The 14,250-nt window shown below is 32.0% G+C and overlaps 1 protein-coding gene across 2 annotated transcripts; it reads right to left on the bottom strand.

The window, feature by feature from the left end:
• Positions 1-520: 520 nt before the first annotated feature.
• Positions 521-6,217, bottom strand: LOC132744920 (uncharacterized; the record flags this gene model as incomplete). 2 transcript variants are annotated; one of them, XM_060733713.1, is given in 7 exon segments in its annotated part: positions 521-654; positions 1,164-1,350; positions 1,852-1,905; positions 2,750-2,878; positions 3,324-3,383; positions 4,148-4,263; positions 6,070-6,217. In XM_060733713.1, coding segments are annotated over 7 exon segments (691 nt in total), but the record flags the coding sequence as incomplete, so codon positions are not given.
• Positions 6,218-14,250: the final 8,033 nt, after the last annotated feature.

Here is a 14,250-nt window from a genome sequence, read left to right as displayed (position 1 = left end):
GGAAATTGCACAAAATTTTAATAGTATCTCAGGTAAGGGCTATTTTCCTTTAATTTAAGGCCTCTAAAAATTTGAAAAAGCCTCTTCACAATTCCAGCAGGCCAGCTTCATAACATCAACAATTAAAAGTACCTTTACCTCACAAAAACTATATCACATTAAAAAATCTGGGACAGTCACCACTTACCAAAAGGCATTTCAAGTTCATGTTGAAGTATTGTTTTTAGCAAATAAAGGAGACAGCAATCTGATTTGTTAATTGTTTTTGCCAATATTGTGTATCATCTTTAATAATGTCAATGTAGTAAACACAAATGCTTGTAATCAGACATGCCCTTGACAAAATTACTTTGACCTACATCATGAACAAATTTGTTGACAAACAAGGCAAAAATGCAACCACTAGAAAGTTGACAAAAATGGAGAACAACTGGAAATTCAACTTTCCTAATAGCTTATTCTGTGTCAACATTAAGCCTTCCTTTATTTTTTATTTATCAGTTTAGAAATGTATGATTACCTTTTGTGGAGGAGAGAACTGAAACAGGCCTCACTGATGGATCCCCCGCCAACAACTCGTCCATCGCCTCGAAAAACTCCCATTTTCGTCTACCTCTTCCACTCTTCTCATTGGCATCAACAATCGTCTTGTACCTGATAATGAATAATTGAACAAATAATGTTAGTTAACAACTAAAGACACATTCTATCAAATTAGAACTCTTTACAGTGCATGTGCATTGTAAATTACCACTGCTGCTTTCCATTCATAGTCTGACTAAAATTAAAACCTTTAGAAGAAACAGGTAACATTCCCTTTGACACTAGAATTAATATAGGACTGTTTCTCATTATAGAGACAGATTGACTTTAAGTGAATAATCAAATCAAAGTATTTCGTACCATACCATTATGAGGCAACGAACTGTAAAAGAATAATATATATTAATGTTGTTGGTGTATGGATCCCATAATATTGATGTGGTATATAAACTCTTAGTTAAGGAACTACAAGGCATTGTAATCCTTTGCACCATCATTTAATAAAAAGGCTGTCTATTTGGTAACTTTTCTTTCACAGGCTTTTAAGATTTCCACAGACGCGACATAAGTAAGACTAATTTATTAATTAAGACCCCTTGTGAAACAATGCATCTACATACCTGTACTTCAATGATCTGAACTTCTTGTCGCATTGTAAACCAGTAAACCTATAACCTTTTGTAGCCATCTCTTCTGCTATTCTCCTCCAAACCTGAAAGGCTTTGTAAGCAGAGCTGCTAAACATATCCTGATGATCTGCATACAGTGATATTAATAGCATCACCTCTTCATGTCTCCAGTTTACAGCTGAAAAAAATATCATAGATATTAATAATTCCACATGTAAGACAATGCTTTTCAAAAGTATGTCAACTTCAGTCCAAACTGTAACCCTTACCCTGAAACTGGAAGCCTTATAAAATCAATATAATGAAACAGATTTTGGTTAAAAATTCCTGATCACTGTTTTTTGTTTCATTTAAAATTAGAAAGAATATCAAAACAAACGATAATGAAAATGAAAACATAACAAATACAATACTGATATTTAATTCATTAAGCATGTTGCATTTGTCCTTATTGTTTTCGGCAGAGGGAAACGATATGGATATCCACCGCAAGCTTTGATGAATTCTGTTTTTCGGGCGAGTGACCCTCCAAATTTATTCCCCTTTCATAAAATGCACCCCCTGCATTTTGGCGGACAAACTTGTAAAAACCAAAAGGGAAGACCTTGTTTGTGTTATTCATGCAAAGTTAATAAATGTGTAATTGTACAGTAATAACATAAAAAGAGAATTAACTTACTGTCTGAAGTGTGAATGTTAAACTCTGACTGGCTAATATTCTCTTTAGACTGACCTAAAAAAAAAAGATAATTGTTTAGTAAAGAAAGTACTTCATCCCATGTCCAAAACTTCTTAACATGGTAGCAAACCAAGAGAAAAATTAAAGGGACTCCACTGAGGTTTTTTGACATGACTGGACTGGAAGCAATTGTTTAAGATTATTACGCTATTTGATGTAGATCTATACTAATAACTTATGTGCAGAATATCAGATCATTAGCTCGCTCCATTTTTCCAGAATAATTATTATAAAAAGTGAAAAATGACCCAAAATTGAAAAGCGTTTAAACGCTTTTCACTCGAATCGGACTGAGCATAGCAATAAGATATGATTTTCAATGTATGTCTTATATATTTCTTGGTTATATTTTATTTATATTTCTGTTTTAAGTGCTCACGTTTATTTATGTGAAAAATTAAAATTTTATGATTTTAGGCTTATAAACCTCAGTGGAGTTCCTTTAAGACAATAACATGGAGACAAGTATTCTTAATATTTCTCTGCGGAGCATAGGTTCTAAAACCAAACAGTGACAAACTTTTTTTCTTCTACGAATACAGCCAATCATGGTACTGTATGGTATGCATGACACAATTTCGATAGTGTCAAATAAAGCTTAAAGCTTCTTACACGATCACACTTTAAGTAATTCTGTACTCTAAAGACGCAAGTTAGCACCCAATAGAACCATCAATATTATGTGAGCTAGCTTGATCCCAGCTTCCTTGCATGAAAGTATCTTCAGTCCCTGGCAGTATATGAACCACAGCGGTTAGAAACATTCACCACTTTCTTTTTACATAAGGTATGCAAAATTTCAGCCTGATCAGAAATACTTTAAAAAATCTTAACTTACTGTCACTGTCTGATGTGTTAACGTCCAACTCTGGCTGGTGAGCTGTGTTAACTTCTAACTCTGGCTGGTGAGCTGTGTTAACTTCTAACTCTGGCTGATGCACAGTTTTTTTGGATTGAATAACATCACCTTGAAAAAGAAAAATTTTTATGTATAGAGACTAGAGCATGCTGCACTTTTGTCAATAGTAAGCAGCCTTGACAAAGTTTCATATAAATATACAAGCCTGTGGTAACATTTTATCTTTTGAGGACATTTTCTTTCAAAAACGCCCAAACTACAATGTGTGGGGTAGTGTAGCTTGAAAGTGTCTTGCAGACTTTCTTCAGACACAATCCAGACAATTTACATTTAAACAAACAGATATATATTAATATATGCTTAACTTAAATGACTTCCTTGGAAGTAAAATGCTAAAGTATGCAGGAGTTTAAATGGAAGATGAGTTCCAAGGGAAATTATAAAAAACTTCAGCTTAATATTCATTTTGAACCTGTAAATAATGTTGCCCGTTACCAGAATACTGTTCAAACTGGCAATATGTTATATGATGGACATATATCACGATTCTTACCTTCAGCTTGCGCTTGTATCTCATTGTAATTCTTCACAATTTCATCAATGACAGACTGATCTGAAAATAAGAAAAGGACAAAAATTATATTCAGATTTTTACACCTGTTTTTCTTTATACCAAATTACTTTTAACAAACGAGTGAAACATGTTCCTTTAAGGTTGAACAGCAGTTCAAAATACAACCATTCATGTATGTCACAATTAATTTCAAGGCAAGGCCTCCTACTTAATCTAATAATTTAACTTTGACTCAACTTCACTTATGTCAATCTGTAATATTTAGTAAAAATTATCAGACATGTTTATGTAATAGCCTGTAGTGGATACAAGAAACTTCCATGCCTTGCTTAAAAACTGGGATTCTTAAATAGAAAACTTGGCCAAATTATACAGAAGACCTAATGTTATTATACAAAAGTTTCCAAGTTACCATTAAAGTGAATAAAGCTATATATCTGATGCAAAAATTATTGTTTGGATTTTTAAAATGTATATTTGCAAAAATGCTTGTATTAAATAAATATGGTAAGTTATTTTTCTTGAAAGCGAATGGTGCATGCATAAAATCATTGCTAGACAGATAAAACATTACTTAATGAGCGGTTTAGGAAATACTAAAATAGTTGGCGAGTTTAAGGGGTCTTCAGATGCACTACTTCTGTAAATCACTAAATGACAGTCCCGAGACCAAACTTGTGCCACGGACACTGAGAACCTATGAGTGAAAAACATTGATGTCCCTGACATGTGCAACATATCATGAATATGGCATAAATCTAAACAGAAATATATCTATATGTATTATACATATAATATTTTACCATTTTCTTCTACAGCAGATCTGTAAGTTGGCAAATCGACAGTCACTGTTGCAGTTTTTCCATCTGGGAATGTTAAAGTTAAATCCCTCAAATAACCATTGCTGACCATATTGTAGCTAAAACAATAAAAACAAAGATTATTGTCATTGATCCATATAGGAAGAAAGCCTTTTTCAAACAGTATTTCAGTTATATCGACGGGTAGTTTCCTAACCATCAATCCTAGAGTTACACCAGTACTAGACTACCTTCCTCCGCGCTAAACTACCACAGCATCTCCGGGGATCTAACCCCTGCCAGAGAATTAACTGGATTAGAAGTCATTGACTCAAATCCCTAGACCATGGAGGCAGTTTGCAGTGTTGGTAAAGGGTCAACTCAGCCCTATACTAACACAGCATTGATTAACTCAGTCCTATAATAAAAAACTTAAAGCATGGGCCGACTCTCGGAGGATATAATAATTCAGAAATGCTATCACTAACAAATAGAAATCGAAAAAGTCAGCAGTACATACTTAACAGAAATCCTCTTTAGACCGAGTGTCGAGTAATAATGAATGAACAAATAACTGGAAGTCTCAAGCGATATATACTTAGTACTTCGTAGCTTTAAGATTTCCTTGAAATAAAGCTTATAAAGTTTGTTTCTTTCTTTTCCAATTTTTACTGTTACAAGAGGCGTGAATTTATTAAAGGGAAATCACGGTGTATGTACTTATTAACAGCTGTGCTGCACAGTACACTACCGTACATAAACATACTGCATGTAACAATGTCTATAATCCTATATATATTCAGTTAGAGAACTAGAAAAATACATCATCTCTGCACATTATTGGAAATGGAAGGTAGTTCCATCATCCAAGACTTCTGCACAAGTTTACACCCCTACTCTACATTTGACAACTTGGGAATTTAGCCAAGTGATTCAACATATCCCACTCCAGTCATTTTTTTCCTAGCCAAATGTTTTAGCTGTATGTGAATCATGTACGTCTAGCCTACACACTGTTGAGGCTAGCGCTACAGCATATTTTCAATACCAAACAAATGCAATAATGAAGCCAGTAACTTGCACAAAGAATGATAATATATATTAAATCTAAATAAATAGAGTAGATCTATCACAAATGAATTCACCTTAAATATAGCTTTTTCGTACGCCAGTGTAAATTATGTGTTAAGTTTGTGATTGACCCAGCGTGCTTATGCAATCAGGGAAACAGCTGCATTGCATCAATAAACAGTGATTAAAGGAATTTTCAATGGCCACCATAAAAAATCATTACAATAGTATTACATCTATATCGTCCATGAAAATGTTCAGTTTATTTTTGTTTATTTCTCTTCCTATCAGTACAGCTAACCACTTGCTTTAGTAATTCAATTGACTGAAAGACGTCCCTCTTTTTGCATAGTTTGCCTCTGATTTTTACAATGCATTTTAATTTGAATTGAAAATTTGTTAATGTGTTGTTAAATTCCATACGCAGTTGTTGTAATTTTATTTCAGTTTTTCCTCTTTTAATTATAATTTTATTGTTTAGGTTGTGTTTTTTTTTTTCCTAAAGAAAATCACTGAAAACAATTTAAAAAAAAAACCCTAAACAAGCTCGATCGACGGCAGACTTAATAATAAATAATTTTAGTTACATAACACAACTAAATTAAAAATAGCAATGAGAAAATATTACCAAATGTAAATGTTTTCGACTTTTAACTTTTTAAAAATTGATCGTGAGCTATTCTTACCTTGTTTTCCGCGGACATAATAATAGCTAGAGCTCCCACGTCATTTTTATCACAGTAGACCAAAGACTGTTAACTTGATAATTGATTTCCAAGCATGTACTCACAAAAAAATTTGCATAAATTAACAAAAAAATAAAAAATGTAAAATAAATTGAACACAATATTTACCTGTCCGCCATTTTGGTTTGTCAAGCGAGCTATGTCACAAAAGCGTTCGCGATTGGCTAAGAACGCTCGTGGCGGGCATATCGTTCACTAACGAGAACTCTCGTGTAGTTCGCGAACGTTGGCGAACGTTTTCGGTAATGAACGCACGGCTGGTTTCCGTCGCATTGCGGCGCTTCTTGTATTTTTATAAAATGTATAAGAAAAATAAACTGGAAAATGATGAAATAAGTTAAAACACAATGGATTTAATGAAAGGCATTATATTTAATTTCACGATAAATAATTTTCTTAGAGTTTCTTTGTTATGTTTCGATATCAAAAGGTCAATGTCTTTTTAGTATGTAGGTGCGACACGAAACACAAGTTGACATGAAATACGTGTGCGACAGTAATTCATTGTTACCGGTTATGTTTAATAAAGGTTTCAAAGATTCAAAGTTTTATTTCAGAAATATCCTGAATGCCAAAAGCCCATGAGGACAACATTTTATACAGTGTACATGTTGAAAACTATTACTACATTTTAACTTCTTGTTATAATCTTGTATCTTTCTAAGTCACATAGTAAAAGTATATCTAACATGATCTAATTTTATAATACTGATTATGACATACTCTATCCATTTGCATTACTTCATCTTACAGTGTGCTATTGAGTGCACAAATTAGTAACACCAGTAACTAGAACTTCATGACCTAATAAGAATATGCAAAAGAACGAAAAAAAAAAATAAAATAAAATAAACTATATGTGACATATCACAATGTCATATATCATTTATATTTTTCATTGTGTCTGATGTTTACACAATGTTTTTTTTTTTTTTCAGAAAAAAGTGTAACAGTGTTACATAATAAGATGGATGTTATTTTTTAACACTTAACAATATTCAGAGAAATTTTCAGATAACATACATATAATGACAATGTTACTTTATAATTTAATGAAATATTAGACATTATATGGCAAAAAATGAGTCTCTCGGACCCAAGACACAAGCTAAACTTGTCTGTCTTACATGCAAGAGAAAAGCACATTTTGTACGCCGCACCAGCTGTTATATTTACACTTTTGTCTAGACAACTCGTGTAAATATCGCATCCAGCGCTACCGCACACAACCCACCCCAATCCAACAAATAATAAGACATACAAATATCTTTATGTATTATGATAAATACATCTACATATATATAATGCCTGTTTCAGGTATGTTTCATAAATGCTATTACTTATTGAAATAACTTGTTGACATAACAAGTATGCATATTGATATTGCACTAAAGAACATATATAATTAACAAACATTTTTGTATGTCCATTTTTTAAATATATATTGTACACATCACGTGTATATAGTAAGACGGACAAATATCTTTTATAAGCCTTAGGTTAATGCATCATCATTTATATAATGCCTGTTATGAGCAAAGTTTTATTTATTCTAATTGTAATATCAAATTGTCATAACAAGTATGCATACATATATATATATATTTTTTTATGTTTCATAAAACATATCTGATTAAACTTATTTTTCTTTATTTAATGTTATACACACTACTAAAGTGTAAACGTTCAACATTTGTTTTACTTATCATTGTAGATTAATAATTCTAACTTACCCTATATCAATCTATTACTGTCTATATACACGCAACGCTATCAAAAGCTCTACTTTTCTTAGCATTGTATATTAGCCTCAATATTATTACTGCATGTATATAAATAAGCAGAACGAATCATAAATGCCTTGTGTACATACACACTTAACTTTGTCAATAAAACTCCATTATCAGATGTAATTAGTTGGATAAATTTATACATATTTGGTCTATATCTATAAAACCTAGGAATATAAATGTATCTTATATCTGTATATACTTGGCACTGTAACACAAAATGAAATTCATGTTCTAACACTTGGCATATACTACATTTTCGCTGCTCTAAAGGAAAAGAAAGACAATACAACAAAATTTATGATGTATGACAATATACAGCTTGAATTCGTTATTCCTTGCATTATATGTTTATATCAATATTGACAAAAAGGAGTGTCGATAACTCTTATATAATAGGAAACTTTTTTTAAAGATATTTTTAGTTCCTCGTGAATTTCTTTCACACAATACTATTAAAGTACATTTCGTTTTTAACACATTCGCTCTCAGCCGGTTAAGTTAGAAACAACACAGTCGTGATAAATGTGGACTGAAAGAAAATCAAATATGTAAATATAAAAATGACCGGAAATTGTCAAAAATGCAAAAATGTAGCAAATTGAATTCAGAGTTTTAATACTATTCAATCTTTCCATTGACTGCTAAAATCAAATACAATCAATTGTTCAACAGTTATAAGTTTAACTTAAAATTGTACAAAATATTAAATAAATCACAAGTTTTTTAACAGGAATATGAACATGTTCTCTGAAAGTAAAACCATACAGACATATAAAAATTATTGCACAATTGCAGATTTGAAATCGAATTCTTAACATGAACTCTTCATAATCTGAATTCTCTAACCACTACGCTACTCAGATATACGTGTCCATACCCACTCTTATTTTCTATATTACAATAAAAATGCAAAATGTAATTATAACTGAATAACTTGAACAACCCATAATGTAATAATGGTACGAGCGATTAATGTAAATGTTATAGTGTTCGACTTGTAAGTCTGGTGTAATAATATATTATTATTAAGAAAAAAAGACAATTTGTGAAACGGAATCTCGAACTTTAGACGCAAGGAATCTCGACTACTTTACCAAGTTCACTACCCTGACATTTAGCATTAAGGTTCAAATGTACTGTTACATTCATTCGATGGTTGAAGGCTTTTGTGTACACATAAATAAATTGAATCGTCACTCTCCCACTATAGACATACAGTACATATTTACAAACTTTTGTTACATATAAAGTATTTGCCAACAACATTGACCTGGAACTCTTGCATTTGACCCTGTAGTCGGAAAATTCCGTAAACGTAACAATCTACTTGTATAAAAATCAAATTGTTAAAATTGTGTAAAGTAAAAATCCCTCTTAGCGTATTTGGTAAAGGGGTTTCATTTGAAGGATGTAGCTAGTAGGATCGAATCCTGTTTCAGCGATTTTTTTTTTTAATTTTAATTTAAAAATTGCCATTCTCTTAGAATTATTGCAAACCTTTTTGTTGTGTGTACTATCTATGTTGTATTTTAATAACTGCTTTTATAATTTGTATGCGCTAAAGCATGTACGACTGCATACTTTCACAAAGGATACTGTAATTACAAAAGAACTATAATTGTGTATAAAAACACCACTTAAAAGATATTCTGAAACCAGGTGTAGTAAAACGTTTTCAAATTAATTCTTGCAAGTTAATTTTAAAAACGTCATAACGTGGTGTTGGTAATGAATCGAACCCGAGACCTTCAGATAGGTAGTCCTATATCTATACCAATACACGACACCTCACTGGCGAGTGAAGTTAGCAATATGTCAATATATTCGATAAATACGGGTCTGTGTTTATTAAAATGATCTTTACGAAAGTGTATGAAGTGCCATGTCAATATTGTTGGTCAAAATACTATCTAGTCTGATTTTATTGACCTGTCAATTAAAAATACATTATAGCACTCATTTAACTGTCTGATTCCACCTCGGGTTTCTTCATCTAGCTTACGAGAATAAATATGGAGTATATAACTAATGTTGTGAAGGTCAGACCAGCTTAATGTAAAGGTCGTCGTTTTATCAGCAATAGCACAGCCCGTTGAGTGATTACCTGGTACGTGAGAGTTATGTGGTTCGATTCCTACTTTTGCTTTTGTTTAAGACCTACTTTTTCTTTACCTGTGCAGCATATTTTTAATGAAAATGGCCGAGTGCTTTTATAATTGTCTACACGGGTATTAAGCAACTTAGAAACACTGTTTGTCTCGATTTGTGTTTTACGGCATTAAAATGACATCTACTAATTTGATCTGATTGAATTTTAGATATTATTTCTGAAACTATATTTTTTAAATAAAGAACTTACTTTACAAAACTTACCGCAAAACAGATTAAAACAAAATGAACAGCATAAAAAGAAAACAATCATACCTTCAATAACGTTGAATAACCATTGACCTACGAGGTCTCGAACTTACAACACATAGGGTACTTAAAAATTATAATCCCCTAGTTTACCCTATTGCGCTCTAACGCTCAGTACAATTGCTTCACAATCACATCTTATAGCGTGCATTTCACGGAACTTTCCGAAAATCTATCAATTTTGTGTGCATTGACCGTATAATCAGTATGCAATTGACAGGTTAATAAAATCAAATAATTATGAAAGGGAAAGAACTTCTAAAATATCTGTTATGTAAAATTAAACTATTCACTACTCGGTTTCTGTTATGCAAGAGGTTCTCATCGATTGTTCTTTATCTTTTTGATATGTTTTACTGGTAATATGAAATTGTGTAATACAACAATTCTTAAAACGTCATCTACGAAATGATTACGCAACACTTCGTCTTGTTTATAATTAGATTAATACCTTTTTTCATGATAGTAAGTGCAAGTGTTCACTCAATCAATTCTTTTGATTCAAAATCTAATTTAATATAAAGTATAATAATAGAATTCCTCTTTTTTACTAAACACATTTTTTTCTTCTTTCCTTATGTAAATAGCTAGAAATGTTCATGTTTTACTTTTTTGTATACTTTTATTTTTGACAATTTGGGGATTATTTGGATCCAGCGCTTGTGGTGTTGTTTTAAAACGGGATTGTGTTCGTCTGTCCGTAATTGTTTCTCTTTTTGTAAAAAAAAAACGATCGTCATCGGTCATGATTTTTTTAATTTTGTTTAATATGATTACTTTATATAAGATATATTAACCATTTTGGCATTTCGAAAGTTTTCGAAAATGTTAAAATTTAACAGTTAAGTTAATTTGTTGTTAATGTAAAAAAAAGATTGAACAACTGGGCCATAATGTTTTCGAAAACATTTATTTGATCAGCAGAAAATAGTTGATTTCGTATATTAATGTATCGATTGTTAACTGAATTTAAATTGTAGTATATGAAGTTTAAGACACTCATAGGGAAACCACATACTAGTACATCGTTTAATTATTATATTTTTTTCTATATATTTCTATGCATAATATTCAAGAATAAAAGCTAGTTAAATGAAAAATTATAGCTATTTGGAATTTGTTCATTTCTATACCTTTATCGTTTTATTGACGTTTGTTACTTGCCAAATAAATAAACTTGGATGTTTTATTCAGTAGCTATGTAATAGAAAGAGCACCGACACACGAGGCTATCTGATTTGTACGAGGGGGCGTAGCCCCCGAGTATTAATCAGATTGCCTCGTGTGTCGGTGTTCTTTCTCTTTTGTATCATAGTCAAACATAAAAGCACGTTCCCTGTTGTCACAATATGAAACCCCGGCAAAAATGAACCAATGAACGAACATCTGAATATAACATTTCTATCGCTTTTCCTTTCTCTGCCGTCACAATATGTAAACCCCAGCAAAAATGAGCCAATCAATGGGCATGCTCTGGAGTGCGGGTAACTAATACCCGCACTCCAGTTAACGCACTGTGCATGTATATGTATACGATTTAACCCTGACACATTTTCAACAGAAAGGTCTCCAAACTATGATACAATATACAATTATTGACTAGTGAGCCATTAAATATGATGTGATATTCACTGGTAAATGTCACTTGTTGTATGGTCATTGCATATGAGTCTGGTTCTATTTTATAAAGGGATAAGTCTTTCAGTGAATATAATACTACACCTAGTCATAACTGCGCGTGCTTAAATCGTATTCACTCAGTGAATATGATTAACGCATGCGCAGTTAATTGTCTTTGCTGTATGGTAATAAGAATATGTCTCGAGTCAGATTTGGAAAATCCATTTCAGCAAGTAAATAATTATGATACTACACCCAGTGAACATACTTTGATGAGTTTTTTCTGTTGACTACTTTTGAGCCGATGAAATTGCAGGTTTTTTTTTCAGATCATATATTTATACGATTTATTGAATTTTTTTATCACTGCGGTATACCGTACCCCGGAAATTGCTCGATGATATGAGGACTTTCAGCCCATTTCGCGCTTTTGAACGAGGAAAGAAGGCAAGTTCAGTGACGATATTATTTCATTTTGAATTGGTTTGATATAAATTTTAGAGAAAACCAAATACTTCGATAATTTCTCTAGTTGCTGAAAACTAAAAAATGTTGAGAAATTGCTTTGAAATGTAATTAGGAGGTAAAATTCGTCTCTTTGCTCACGTGATAAATGAGCTCGGATCAGTCCAATTTGATGTTTTTGTGCATATACTTCCTTAAAAGAAAAACTTGAATCGAGTGAAATTGATAATGATGATAATGTTTATGTTGAAAAAGTTCAATCAACAATAGAACCTCAGATGACAGTTTTTTTTTGAGAATAAATACACATATCAGTGTACCGAGTATTGCGTTGGTGTTGCCCGCCGGTGTCACGAGTATTGCTTTTTACTGTAACGAGTATTGGTTATCAATATAGAGTAAATGCAAGTAGAACACACAGAGTATTTACTATATTTAATTTTAAATTATTTCTTATTGTATATACTTATTTAGACTATATGTGCAGAATATGCAGAGTTTGGAGGTACTTTACTGGAAACATCTGCGAATAATCAAGCTTTTCATTCATGCTCATGAAAAATCTCAGTCGAATGAACTCAGCAATTTTCTGTGTTTACAAAGTTCTCGTTGCTATCGAAGGATCAACCTTTCCAGAATTTGTTAATGATTATTGCATATCTTACTTTAACCCTTATACGCGAAACAACACACTTTCGACACCCCCCCCCCCCCCTCCTTTTTAGGCCTGAAATAGTGAAAAAATGTCCTATTTGGGCCCCAAACACATGTTTTCGTTTGAGAAATGTTGCTTAAAAAGTGAGCAATTTTTCGTCGCAGCCCCCCATCCAAAAGATACATCAGGGTGTTGCCAGAAGGGGATGTGCCCCCTTCTGTTTGGGGGGTTTGAAGGAGGGCGGAGTCCCCCTCATCGCCAAGAAAATTTTGGACTTGTGAGAGGCTAAAAATGACCCCAGGTCGATCATTAGGCAACGTGTAACCAACGCTGAAAAGCTTTTGACTCTATTGATTGTCAATATTAGACGGTATTGAGCAAGTGTGCCAATATCTAATATCAACCGACTTCCTACTATGCCAAAAATCCATATCAAGGTAACTTTCGGTCATTTTGTACCAGCTTCAATATATGATTATTATCATTATAATAGAGATATAAAAACATGTACGTGCACTATATTATATGTCTCTTGTCTCAATGGTGATACTTTATTTAATATAATGACGTTAGTGTAAATGACGTTAGTTATGTTTGATTTGAAACTACTTCATAGTTTTATATTGGTAACTTATATAATTTATATTCGAGTAACTAAACATTGTTAAAACAAGATATTTAAATCATACAAGCATTTAACAAATATGAAGAACATGAATGAAGCACTATAAATAATTTTATTTCTTTGTTTTTACTGTATAAGGTGTTATAATGACCTACATTCCCGTTAATTAATAATTTCATTGTGATAATATTTTATATATTGACATATGCACTGTTCGTGTTCTTGTAAATGTGTTGTTTATCTGTCATCGGTGACTTAAAAGACTTCTTTCATTTAAATAAATTTTCCGTCTATAAATCTCGGGATAATAATAAATAGATTATCCTTGGGATGAAAGTGACTCATAATAAGATTATTTATCAAGATGAATATGATTCATAAATGTTGCATAAACTATAGGTCAAACTCTAGATCAATGTGCCTTATGCAATAGACCAACCTCATGTGTTAATCTGACTCGTGAAAAGATTCTCCTCGGTATGAATGTGACTCATAAATGAATTAATCTCATTATTTTAGTTTTATTTATATCGACTGTTCTTACGACTGTATTTTTATACCTTCTTATCTTTTATCTTTATAGCTTCACATCCTTGACATGACTGAATGTTAATGTTATTCACATATATTAAGTCATTGGATTGACGTCCTTTTTGCTTTTGGTACACTTCGGAAATGATTTTTTTTTGTCAGAGTTTTGTTATACATGTATT

This window comes from Ruditapes philippinarum, unplaced genomic scaffold (genome assembly GCF_026571515.1).
Source record: "Ruditapes philippinarum isolate M1 unplaced genomic scaffold, ASM2657151v2 ctg15641_1_1_1_1, whole genome shotgun sequence".
Classification (NCBI taxonomy): domain Eukaryota; kingdom Metazoa; phylum Mollusca; class Bivalvia; order Venerida; family Veneridae; genus Ruditapes; species Ruditapes philippinarum.
Note: the sequence above shows the minus strand (reverse complement) of the source record. Positions and strands in the feature narration are given on the sequence as shown.